Here is a 13,394-nt window from a genome sequence, read left to right as displayed (position 1 = left end):
ATTTATTTCTGCGTTATTCTAAATTCTTATGCGTGGACACTTGTGAAACGCCTTGTCGACTACCGGCAATATGAAAACAATACTGGTTGTTACTCGCGCCGTTAAGTTATTACGTTAATCACGAAAGCCTACAAAACATACCTTGAAATGTTGATTCATAACGTACGCACGCAGCATCATTGGGATAAAACTGCTTATACTCATTCTATGAGCACCACTACAATCTTTTACATTACGAATCCATCTCATATTTACTTTTACTTCACTTTTTTTGTATCGAAGCAAGTAGTAAGTGTGCAGGTACACAGAATTACGTCGGATTACATTTGGACATGACTGAGTGTGTACCAAAGTGCAAGGAAACCACTTTAGCTTTATTTATGCATGAGGAAACATCACGATTAAAGATAACTACGCGGTCTTCCCACTTCGGAAATCGCTTCGTATCTGTTTAGTGTTTACTGTCAACAAACGGGACACAGGTACACCCGCTTCTTGGTGAAACCAAAACAATCTTCCCTTCCCAATTTCGTTCGTCCATTGTTTCCGTTCCGTACTAGGTACCAACATCAACACGCGAAGTGTAGGAGAAAAGGCGAATGTTGTTAAGGTTTACGAAGTTGTAAGCACTGTTGCAGCGTAGGTGTACGCAATCGGTACGGTGTACATCGTTTGTCACGTGTCGCTTTCTTCACCTTTTAGCCAAATAACCGACGAATGTAATCATGTACTGCACTTAATATGAATGCAAACGGGAGACGGCCCTGTATTGTATGTCACTCGCGTCGTTACCACTGCCATCTATAGAGGTCAATGACGTCACTTCATGAAATAAGGGCATCGACTTCCGGTTTGTTCAAGGAGCAGTGATTGTCTTGTATTTAGACTGATTTTGATAGTACTGGTGTAAACAATGCTCAATATGGAAACGGACAAGATCATGGAAGACAGCAATTCCAGTACACAGGTAACTGCTCGATCAGATGTCATTCAGTTTGTGCTAATAGTTCACTGCTACTCACAGTAATGTTTTATCGCCATCTTGCGACCTACAACCTTATACCTGATGGCACCGACTCCACTTCCTTAAACTATGGTGATGGTAGAAATGTCATTATCATGTGTCTAGACGTGTGAAGTTTAAAATTAAGTTAGTTTGTAAGTTAATTACACGTACCTTTGTGTGTCAGCTATTTGTAGAGTGCCCTCAGCATCGTTAGTAAATTTTCCCTCGTAATAGAACTGTTCGAAATTTACTAGTAGAATGTTACAGAGTTTGGAACAGTAGAATTACATTTAGGATTGAGTTGCGTGCTGACATTGCGGACATGCATTTGCGGTGACCTACTAGTTTCAGGTGCCAGAAATCGCTTATCATGTTGGTAGAATGATTTCAGCAATATAGAATATCCCTTCTCAATGCGGTCTTTGTTAGGAATATTATAATTTGTACGTTGCGGAATTTGATCTTATATGATTTGTGTGAAATGGGTACGTAATAATAAAACAACCGAAAAGCATATGAAGCTGTTAAACCAGTAGGAAAAAATAAACAATTCATCTTAAACCATTTGAAATATGTGTCAGTAACGGAGTAGGCTAAGATCGAACCGTAACCCCAAAATAAATAAATAAATTCTATTGACGAATCAGTTAGGAACATCGTTATGGATTCTGTCTAATGTAAACAATAATTCGAATTTGAAGGAACTCTGAATAACTCCCCTGAATATTAATTATACACGCAAGTGCAGTGTGTTCAGTTCATGCAGTGTTCGTCGTTTTTGCAGTTAATTACAGTGAATGGTAATGAAGTTAATTTGCCCAAAATTAATACTCAAAGTGCGTTTGCAAACCTGAGGTTGGCACTTAATGCTGAATCATAAATCGGTAATGTACACATTTTTTATACTGGAATTTGCTGCTTCAGTATCAAGCAAAGGGGAAAATCAGTAGATACTGTTTTGCAGTAGCCTAGTTCCATTTCTGTGCCTGGTGCTGGAAAGAATATAATTATATTCCTGGAGAATGTTAGTGGTACTATGTTGACTTTTTTTTCCCCAAGTCACCAAACACTTCAGCTTTATGATATACAATCATCAATCTCTAATTGTAAATACGAATACTCAATCTCGAGGGATCAGTTGTTTGTGGGAGACGCAAACGTTTAACTTCACCTCATCAGCTTCATAGTTTTGTGCTCTTATGGGTACGTGGTATTCTCCATTTATGCACAAAATGTATAATGAAGATATATTTAGTTTAAACATATCATTTGTGTAGCTGTAAGAAAGTAACTTGTTTTGCTGGATAAATCTCTTGTTAAATCTGAAACTGAAAAATTCTAAATGCGTGGCACTCGCAGTTATGGAATATAACTTAATAGTTGATTAAATATGGTGCTAGTTCAACATGAAACTTAACATTGACTTTGTCATGTAGTCGAGAACAAATCAGTCTCTTTGCAACAGATTTTTTTATAGACGTGTTTTACCTACTCATACTTGCAGTATTTGTGGCTTTCATTTGTTATTTTCATGTATCCATTGGTGCTTCTTCAGGCACTAGAGGCATAAAGTACAGGTTTCCAGTTGGTAGTGTCACACCTCTACAAATCTTTCCTGTTGCACATTCCACATGACCTTGCTATGTGAAAGAGGAAGAGTGTGTGTAATCAAATGTGTAAGTGTGACAGTTAGCAATAAAGGTAATTGTGTTCACCTAGTGCCTTCAGAACAACCAGTGGGCACATGAAAAAAACGTGGAAATTAATACCACTGATGATGACGTATGTTTGATTAAAATAAACATTCAGTTGGAAAAGGCGACCTGGTCTTACCTACGTGATAAACGTGATAGAAGTAGCAACTGAGGATTAATGACAAGTACCTAAACAATATTGAGATCGTTACACATTGTGGCGTCACCCCTATTAGAAAATAGTTTGATCGCTAGCCATAGCTGTAGTTCGTAATATATTTTAAATGATTCCTGTTAGCGCTATGCATTTCCGCGTGTCGTCATGTCACGTTGTAACGGCACGGAATTTATACTTTACGGCGTAAATTTACTATTAAGCAATATGTTTAGCAAGCCGAACTAAAGAGTTTTTCACAGATTATCATGTAGTTATACACCGATAGTTTTGCACAGTATGTGCAAACTACGTAAAATGCTGACAGTCCCGTATCTCCATTAGCATTATGATCCGGATTTCCCGTACCGACCATGTAGACAGCACTCACCAGCAGAAGCATGATGTAAAATTCCACGCATCCGGAGGTAGACATCCACGTATCTTTGTTTCACTGCTTGAGCCGCGAAGAACATAACCAAAAAGGTCTAGTTAAATTTAGTAGCACAAGTCTAAGGAAAGTGCTTTACCAACCGACTGCTCGTCCTTTTGCAAACATTTATGATCAGCATTTTCATCTGTTAATATATTTAGGACGGCCGATATTGAGGCGTAATTTCACTTACATTTTTTGGCCACACAGGAGACGGTACTCCTACAAACGGGTCAACATTCCTGATGTCTATGTTCTTAGGCTTATTGGAAGGACATGACTAAAAAAGCTGCTCTCCACCCTACAATTGAACAAGAGTGCCTTACTATTGGAGGAAATACACACTTAGCTTCCTTCAAATTACTTACCCAACCATTTAAAATGAAATACAGTTTCACATTGACCGTGAATCAAGGCGCACCTTGGCATTATTCTTGTATGTAAACCACTGACAGACTTGAAAGAAGCGGTGTCAGAAAAAATTACAGAGCCGATCGGGGGAGGGGGGGGGGATCACAGCCTTCTATATGTAGTCTAATATTGGTATACTGAGAAAAGGAGGCTATCTACTTCCCATTTATCGAATTTGTTCTACTACTGCTGGTTCGTCTTGACTTACTTGAAACCTAGCGGTTACAGAGTAATAGTCATATTTCTTAAGTTTCTTGTTGAATGTACAGTTTTTTAGAAATTTTCAAACGAATACCTAATATTGATACTATTTTTGAATCGTCCATGACATGAACTGTTTCAGCCATACAGCCGCAATTTCGAACAGTAAATGGAAGAAAACAGCACACGTGAACAGCGAATCTATTTTCTGTAAATATTTGTTAGTCAGATGCTTCTGTGTGACAGAAACGTATAACTCTGTACAGCTCCATTTTTATGCATATTAATCTGCTTATGCTTCGACACGTTTGTGCTTAAGCTTTGCTGTCGAAAGTTCCTGTAGATTACAAAGGTTCAAACTAGGGGAAAATAATGAATTACTTTTAGAGGTGTTTAGTCATCTGTTTATATAATACTGACACAAACATGTAGCTGATTGTTTTCTGAACTTGACCTTAATATAAATATCGGTATGACTGGATTATTGTCATCATTTATTCACAGGATAGGCTCACGCTCGATATAACAAAAATATATTGTTTTATTTATTACTACTGATAAGTAACTAGCATTATATTAACAGAAATTAAAGACCAGATTACATGCACATTTTACTCAGCATAGCCAAGGTATGCTTGTTGTGCAAGGGGATATAATTTACCAGTGTCATTGAGTCCCTTCTCTGTTGTGTTACGTAATTGATGCAGCCATTTCCGTCGTCCGGTGATATAATTTCAACGACAAATGCATTTCTGTATAGGTATCAAAATGAATTAAGAACCTTAGGTGTAGTTTTGGGGGAAAGTTTCTGTTGCGGTTGATTCGGATTGAGTTTGAGAGAGCCAACGTTCGCGTGGCCTCCTATTGATGTTTTATATTGGCCTGACAGGCTGGCGCCGCCTCTGCGGCCGAACCGGACCGCTCACATCGATCTCGCGTCTGGCGTCGCGTTGTGGCGTCGCCTGGCCTCGCATCGCTTAGCTTCACTCTTCCCTTCGCGACAATTTTGTGCTCGCCCGATGCTGAAGAGCTGGAGTGCATACGGCTGCCATCCCATTTCGTCTGTCTCGGCCACGGGAAAGGAGCGGTTCTTCGTGCTTGTACTGGTTCTCACGTTTCATGTAATTCGCTAATACGCCAAAAGGGATGAATTGTTTACGGTCGTTGACATGGGCGCAGGTGCGTACAATGTATGTGGTTGGCCCTGAATTCCAATGGGACGTCTCCGACTGGAGCTTTAAAAACTGCTTTATGGTTCAAATACTTATTTACATCTATAAACGCTGTGGAAGTAGTTTTCGTGTATTACGCAATTGCATTAATATAGTTCTTTCGAAAGATGAGTTATTCCATCCTCTTTAATTACCAAGAAGTCTTTTGTTTTGCTGTGGACAACCAACGTGATACTTTTCCTTCGGAAGCCCATGAACGCCTAAATGAACGCTTTTAGGCGCTACATTCAGAAAGTCTTCAGAGCGAGCGTCTTTTTTTTTTTCCAGTGCTGTGAGGAGAGAAGAACGTTTAATCGTGTTCTTCCTGCTAAGTTGCGCGTTTGTTTCTGTTGAAAGCAGCAGCGTGCAGCAATAAAGTTTCCCTTCAAATGTGGGAAAACAGCATCAGAAACATTTTGAAATGATGTATTTAGTGGAAGACTAGTGTACATCTAGTTCGAGCTTTCGCATTTCCATTCAAGATTCTGTACTTTAGCTCTCATATTCAGACTTCTGATATACCACCCTCCGATTTGTAGAATGTTAATATTTCGTTGGTTGTTTAGTCATTTTCTCTTGGACAGTACCCCCTTCAAAGTCACAGCTCGGTGATCCGAATCAGACTAATCTGGAATGTTTTGCCAGAGGAAAGATAATGGGTCATTGTTTAAAGTACATACTAAATGTCCTGTGGACACAAATTTTGTATTCTTAAAGCAGTGGTTATCATTGCCTTCTGCAACCTCATGGCATTGATCATTGTTGATCCATCTGGCCTTCAGGGGTAGTATCTCACCGTAAGGGCAAGAGGATGGGCTGTGGGCCTCTATTCGATCCTCTGTCTTCTGACAGATTCAGGGTGACCCATTATACCGAAAGTCTTCGGCCGCCGTTCGTGGTGATTGCATATTCATAATACAGGGTGATTCAAAAAGAATACCACAACTTTAAAAATGTGTATTTAATGAAAGAAACATAATATAACCTTCTGTTATACATCATTACAAAGAGTATTTAAAAAGGTTTTTTTTCACTCAAAAACAAGTTCAGAGATGTTCAATATGGCCCCCTCCAGACACACGAGCAATATCAACCCGATACTCCAACTCGTTCCACACTCTCTGTAGCATATCAGGCGTAACAGTTTGGATAGCTGCTGTTATTTCTCGTTTCAAATCATCAATGGTGGCTGGGAGAGGTGGCCGAAACACCATATCCTTAACATACCCCCATAAGAAAAAATCGCAGGGGGTAAGTCAGCCCGTGACAGAACACTTCATCACTGGCCTCCAAGAAGCCCTGATCTTACCCCCTGCGATTTTTTCTTATGGGGGTATGTTAAGGATATGGTGTTTTGGCCACCTCTCCCAGCCACCATTGATGATTTGAAACGAGAAATAACAGCAGCTACCCAAACTGTTACGCCTGATATGCTACAGAGAGTGTGGAACGAGTTGGAGTATCGGGTTGATATTGCTCGTGTGTCTGGAGGGGGCCATATTGAACATCTCTGAACTTGTTTTTGAGTGAAAAAAAACCTTTTTAAATACTCTTTGTAATGATGTATAACAGAAGGTTATATTATGTTTCTTTCATTAAATACACATTTTTAAAGTTGTGGTATTCTTTTTGAATCACCCTGTATAATCAGTGCCCGGAATTGAATCCTGGATGAAGGGTATTTTGTGTAGACTCGTTTACTCATTTCGGTACTATCTGAACAAACTGTACATGAAATATTACTCAAGGTATTAAATATATATTTATCTAGTGTCAGTGCTAACATCGCGTACTGTAAAATATACAAAGGAGAAACTATCTTACCTCAAATATAGTTAATACAATTTGCCCAGGAGCGGGCGACTATAATTCTCTCTTCAGTGACATAAATCCGTAAGATTTCAATCTGTTTCGTCTTCGCTGTAACGTCATTTCTAGGCGTATGCTTTTATTTGATAACACACTAAGCGATTCGCCTCCGTCGACGTTATTTATTCAGAGGACGGAGATTTCAGCTAGTGCCTGTCAGCTGCTATGATACAAATTTTAACACGGATTCGTGAATGCGCGTTATAATGACGACCATGTTAAAGTGCGGTACATATACTATCAAAAGTATCCGGACACCTAGCTGAAAATGACTTACAAGTTATGGCGCCCTCCATTGGTAATGCTGAAATTGACTGTGGACTTTGACCACCTTTAGCCTTGATGACAGCTTCCTCTCCCCTAGGCATACGTTAAGTGTGGTGCTGGAAGGTTTTTTGGGGAATGGCAGCCCATTCTTTACGGAGTGCTGCACTGACGAGAGGTATCGACGTCGGTGGATGAGACCAGGCACGAAGTATGCGTTCCAAAATATCCCACAGGTGTTCTATAGGATTCAGGTCGGGACACTGTAGAGGCCAGTCCGTTACAGGGATGTTATTGTTGTGTAACCACTCCGCCACAGGCCGTGCATTATGAACAGGTGCTCGATCGTGTAGAAAGATGCAATCGCCATCCCGGAATTATTCAACAGTGGGAAGCAAGAAGGTGCTTGAAACATCAATGCAGGCCTGTGCTGTGATAGTGCCACGCAAAACAAAAGCGGGTGCAAGCCCCCTCCATGAAAAACACGACCACACCATGACACCATCGCCTCCGAATTTTACTGTTGACACTACACACGCTGGACAGATGGCGTTCACCGGGCATTCTTCATACCTACACCCTGCCATCGGATCGCCACATTGTGTACCGTGATTCGTCACTCCACACGTTTTTTCCTCTGTTCAATCGTCCAATGTTTACGCTCCTTACGCCAAGCGAGGCGTCGTTTGGCATTTACCGGAGTGATGTGTGGCTTACGAGCAGCCGCTCGACCATGAAATCCTAGTCATAGTAATTGCAGTGGATCCTGATGCAGTTTGGAATTCCTGTGTGATGGTCTGTATAGATGTCTGCCTATTACACATTACGACCCTCTTCAACTGTAGGCAGTCTCTGTTAGTCAACAGACGAGGTCGGCCTGTACGCTTTTGTACTGCACGTGTCCCTTCACGTTTCCACTTAAGTATCACATTGGAAACAGTGTACCTAGGGATGTTTAGGAGTGTGGAAATCTCGCGTACAGACGTATGACACAAGTGACACCCAATCACCTGACCACCTTTGAAGTCCGTGAGTTCCGCAGAGCGCCCCATTCTGCCGTCTCACGATGTCTAATGACTACCGAGCTCGCTGATATGGAGTACCTGGCAGTAGGTGGCAGCACAATGCAACTAATACGAAAACCGTATATTTGTGCGTTTTCCGGATACTTTTGATCACATAGTGTATTTGTACCAATGAATTTGAAATTAAGGCTGTTGTAACACAACGCAATGAGTAGAAAAAAGACATTCGTAACATTTAATGAACATTTGTGATCACAGCTCATATCACATAATATATTTAAATGTATGTACGTTAAGTGATTAGTAACAGTAATCAACCGATCACACAGATAACACAACGGCACCTAGTCTGGCAGTTGACGGTATCTCAACTTTGGGTCGTTGCAATCTGAAACTGAGAACTGTTGACACGAAGTGTTCCGAATGTCGACGACTTTTAACGATCAGCAATAGTTGGCCCGTGGCCGACGGCCAACTTATCGCACTCTTACCATAGTCTACTGGGTAATTTATGTAGTTAACAGCTAATAATAACGGTACATATGCGTTCTGAGATACCGTCCCACAGTGTCAGTGTTGGCTCTTGAGCGAAAGTGTTTGACAACCACTGCACTGGAGATTATAATATTGGAAACATTCTTGCCTAGCTAGTTAAAGTCAATTTCTTCTATGTCATTCCTGGTAGCTAGTGATGTACATCTCAAATGGTTTCTCTTTTAAGCGGACGCTATTAAGATAAACTGGAAATCTAGATAAATTGGGTGTACCAGCAGAAGTCTTTTTGGATTTATTCGGACAATTAGGGGAAAAGATCAAAAACCATGTTAACCTTTAGCACGTAAACTTATATGTTTTCGAAGGGTACAAGGAAAGATGTGCAAGTCGAGGCTCCGGGTGGGGCTCCATGCCACGCCGCGTTGCCGTTGTTATCCATGCCAAATGTGGACATAGCAGCTGTTAGGTAGATTGTCATAATGTTCTCGCTGAGCAGTGCACATACATACGGTACATACTATATACAGGGTGATTCAAAGTTAAAGATGATTCCAATTCATTATAGAAAGTGTAATTGTGCTGGTCACTAGTCGAGGAAAGTTTTATGTCCGCACAGATACTATACCATACACTCAACATGAGCAGCTTCCGTTGCTCGAGGAACTTCGTAATATTAGTCCATTGCATACACGAATCAACAGGTCCCTGTTTTAATTCGACAGATTCACCAATTCGATTTCTCAGATCTGGAAGAGTGGCTGCAATAAATGGGAAAGGACTGTCTTTTATGTGTCCCCCCCCCCCACACACACACACACAGAGAAAAAAAAATAGCAAGATGTGAGCCTGATGACCTGGGAGGCCAGAAGCAATGAACAAGATGCTGTTGATAACCTCTTCCAATCTAACGTTGTGGGACGGTGTTAAGATAACGCCTTAGGGTGAAAGTGGGGCGGGGCTCAGTCATGCATGAAAAATGAAATCACTGGAATCTTCGTGAAGTGGAGGAAACAACCAGTTTTGCAGCATGTCTGGGTATGACATTCCTGTGACAATTTTCTCCGCAAAAAGGAAAGGCCCATGAAGTTTGAAGGAAATGGCACAAAAGTTTTGGGTGAATCTCTTTCATGCTGAACGACGACGACAGGATTTTGTGACCAAATTCTTACATGATGACGGTTCACTTTACTCTTTAGATGAAAACTCCATATGTCCATGAAGATGAGTTGTTTGGAAAAGCTGTCCTCTGCCATATCTGGAGAATTAAAATGCAATATTCATACCTTCTATTATGGTCGCCAGGACGCAATTGCTGCAATAAATGCAGTTTGTATGGCTTCATATGCAAGCGTCGTTTCAAAACACGCCACACCATTGTTTGAGGAAGTTGAAGTTCGTGTCGTGTCAGGAGCTCAGATACGTCGACATTTTCCTCCTAGACGTGTGTGGCCGCTAGTGCGCTTCCCTTTGCATGTGCAACCAACCACCAAGAATTTTTATGACAGTCATAAATCTGCTTGCGCAGAGGCGGCGGCGGCGCGTTGAATCGGCGGCGGAAAACACATTGCATTTGAGCAATGGATTGACTTCGACTAAATTTCAACACACATTATTTATATTATTGTGTAGTCGCCGTGTTGCAACAAACAGCGCAGCTGTCTCAACATTTTGAACCTTCCTCCATATAGTGGCATGCACATGCTTTTCTATTATAGTTCGTCTTAATAAACAACTGAAATCTGTTCTTTTTGAATCACCCTAACTCTGCAAACCGCTATGCAGCGCAGCCTTGAGAGCACTTCCTAGAAGTGGCGACTTCATCCATCACTCCGTAAAGTTGTATCCTGCTTGAGTCGACACTGGTGCTATGTAAACGCCTTTCGGAAATCTAATATGATGAACTCGACCTGTTCTCGTACTTCTACTATTTCCGATATTTCCTGTTTGGGAAAATAAGTTTTTCGTAAATAAGTGCTAATTTTTACCACCGAGTAGTTGTCTAGATTGTAGTTAAGCCAGGTACAGCATCCACTTCTTTTTACCTACTGTCCACTCGTGTGTCTCTGTTAATAATAAAATCTTCTAACCGTCCATCGGTTACGTATTAATGATGGCTTATAAAGTAGGAAAGAACTTTATAAAATCTATAAAGCAGAGTTACAGCACGTTAAAGCATATAATAATTATTTACCAGATTCTTTGTCAATTTTAAGACATCCTAATGAACAGGTTTTTTTATAAATCCCTGCCGCCCCCCTTGAAAGCTGGAAAGCCTACTAGTGTGGGATACGGACCAGGTTGACTACCACTGAGATAAGATATTGTGATCTAGACCGAAAGTATGAGGAAAAAGTGCGAAAATTATCGCTTTCTCCTACACACTTTCATCTATATAATAATGCTGTTGATTCTTTGCTATAAACGTGTTGTCCAGGAAAACAATTATACAATAAAAATTAAATGTAAAATTCCTTATGATGTACTGTATTCGGATCATGTAGTTAAGTTCAGTCGTTCTCGGCGTGACAAATGAGACGTGCGTGCGTGTAGAACAGCTTTATTTTCATATTCGGCCAGAATATCCTTGTACTTTCTTTAGCTCTTAAGGCAGCTGTTGAGATGTTGCGGTTGATTTTCACCTTGAAATACTTCGGTTTGATGGTACCCAACTAGGGACATTCACCATTGAAACGTATGCTAGAAGTCATTTTACAGAACTTAATTTTCGTGTTGTCATATGTATCCATTCACTTCTTAGTCTCTCAGGACGTGTTAAGCTTAAACATATCGATAAATTTAAGATAAAACTGCGTGACCGAGTAAGTAGGAGAAGGTTGCTAGGAAGTGAAGCATTGAGGGGTGTCGTGAGTCGTGCCTGTATAGCTCAGACTTCAGAGTACTGCACACGAAATACAAGGTTCTGGTCGGTCCTGGTCCAGCACACAGTTTGTCTGCCATAAACTTTCGAATACATTTTTTTTTTTTTTTTCAGATCTTGCTGTCGCTTTGTATTTGAATTGCCTATTGAAATTATGATAGTAGCCGTGGGTACTCTGTCCATGAGAATCCACAATCTGTTAAGGATTTTTTTTCTGCACTCTTCTTTTACATTGAAACTCTTACATACGGAGGTGAAGAAATCAAAGAAAAAACTTGTTGGCGCTGAAAATGAAAATCATGTAAGTTGGTTACATCGTTTTCTGTACAAGTAGACCCAGACAAAGACGACAATTCAAGGCAGTACAGTGAAGACACACACATTCTGAAGAAGAAAGAAAAGTGTCAGTCCCTGGAGATAAGTTTTAGTGGGCGACTTAATCGAACACACAATGACCGGCTGCGGTACGTCAGATAATGCTTATCTAAGGAGGAGTAAACTGTTAGCATACTCAGAGCATCAGTAACGTGATACTGAACGTTATTTATTCAACTACACGTCATAGCTGTAAATGACGATGCTTCACTCAGAGCCGTTTTTGTCAGCAAATCTGCTGCACTAAGTTCAGCCGATGTAGACAAACTCTACAGTTAATCAAAAATAACCGTACGTCGCGATGATCCACACGGGCAGTAAAAATGAACAACTTGAAGGAAATACAGGTTGGGAAAAAGAAACGTTAGAAACTTTCAGTTGACGTTTGGACTAGCACAACAGGTTCTGTATAGGCTTTCTGTGTGTGAGGTGCACCGACCGAGGTGGATTCGCATGCGGGAGGGTTGGGGTTCAATTCATCGTCTAGCTATTCAGCATTAAATTTTCCGTCGCCTTCCGAAATGAAGGTGAATACGGGACGTTTCATTTGACACATATTCGATAGCCTTCTCCATCTGTCACCAATCAGTTATGCTCCGTATCTAGTGACCTTGCCGTCGACAAGAATTAAACTTTACACTTCCTTCGGTGTAAGATGCGCGAGTCTGTATTAATATTCCGGTGTACTGTTAACACAATCATAAAGCACAGCGAGTGTGATATCTTTCGATTGACCCTGTGAAGCTTCAACGCAAGCGATAAGCACAGTGGTTGTGTTGACTTCAGGGTCGTGGACAGCAGTTACTATCACAAGTAGGGCCGTGCGGTATAGTCCAAACTGAGATATCAGCCATTCTGTTGTGGTTACCGTCCCCACGTCCGCAGCAGACCTCCATCGTGAGTTCCTGGGAAGTGATAAAAGTCCGTATGATCGTTGCACAAGGGTATCTGCCCTTTCTGCGTGCAAATTATGCCTGTCACTTATTTGAAATTCTGCTAAACCTTGCCATACTGACAGTACCACATATTAGCTTCGTTGATGGCAGAATGGTTACTGCTTAATAAACCGCAAAGAAGGCTGGGTATGGAAGCCGTAATGAGTGACACCAGTTCTGCCCAAGGAAGTGGCATGTACTGATCGTGACCTGAGGAAGGAAAATACACTGAAGAGACGCTAGTTTGTTGTAACATTATGGATAGGTGCGCTGTTGCAGGTCCTTTAATAGGATTCAGACGAGGTGATGTCCAGTCATTTTGGTCCAGTATTATGTAAAAGAACCAGATTAATACGGAATGAGGGTGCTGTTAATATAACGGATTCATTAAGAGTTTTAGAACAAAGCAGATCTCTAAAAATATTATCAACATCTATGCAGTA

At 40.9% G+C, this 13,394-nt stretch overlaps 1 protein-coding gene across 5 annotated transcripts in view; it reads left to right on the top strand.

Annotated features, from left to right (window-relative positions):
* The first annotated feature begins 632 nt into the window (after window positions 1-632).
* The window catches only part of LOC126247631 (F-box/WD repeat-containing protein 1A), a 107,540-nt gene continuing 94,778 nt past the window's right edge, over window positions 633-13,394 (top strand). For all 5 annotated transcript variants that reach the window (XM_049948501.1, XM_049948499.1, XM_049948500.1 and 2 more), the window contains exon 1: window positions 633-967. In XM_049948501.1, the coding sequence (XP_049804458.1) occupies window positions 914-967 (54 nt within the window). In that variant the 5' untranslated portion in view covers window positions 633-913. The remainder of the gene's footprint in view (window positions 968-13,394) is intronic.

This window comes from Schistocerca nitens, chromosome 1, assembly GCF_023898315.1.
Source record: "Schistocerca nitens isolate TAMUIC-IGC-003100 chromosome 1, iqSchNite1.1, whole genome shotgun sequence".
NCBI lineage: Eukaryota > Metazoa > Arthropoda > Insecta > Orthoptera > Acrididae > Schistocerca > Schistocerca nitens.
Note: the sequence above shows the minus strand (reverse complement) of the source record. Positions and strands in the feature narration are given on the sequence as shown.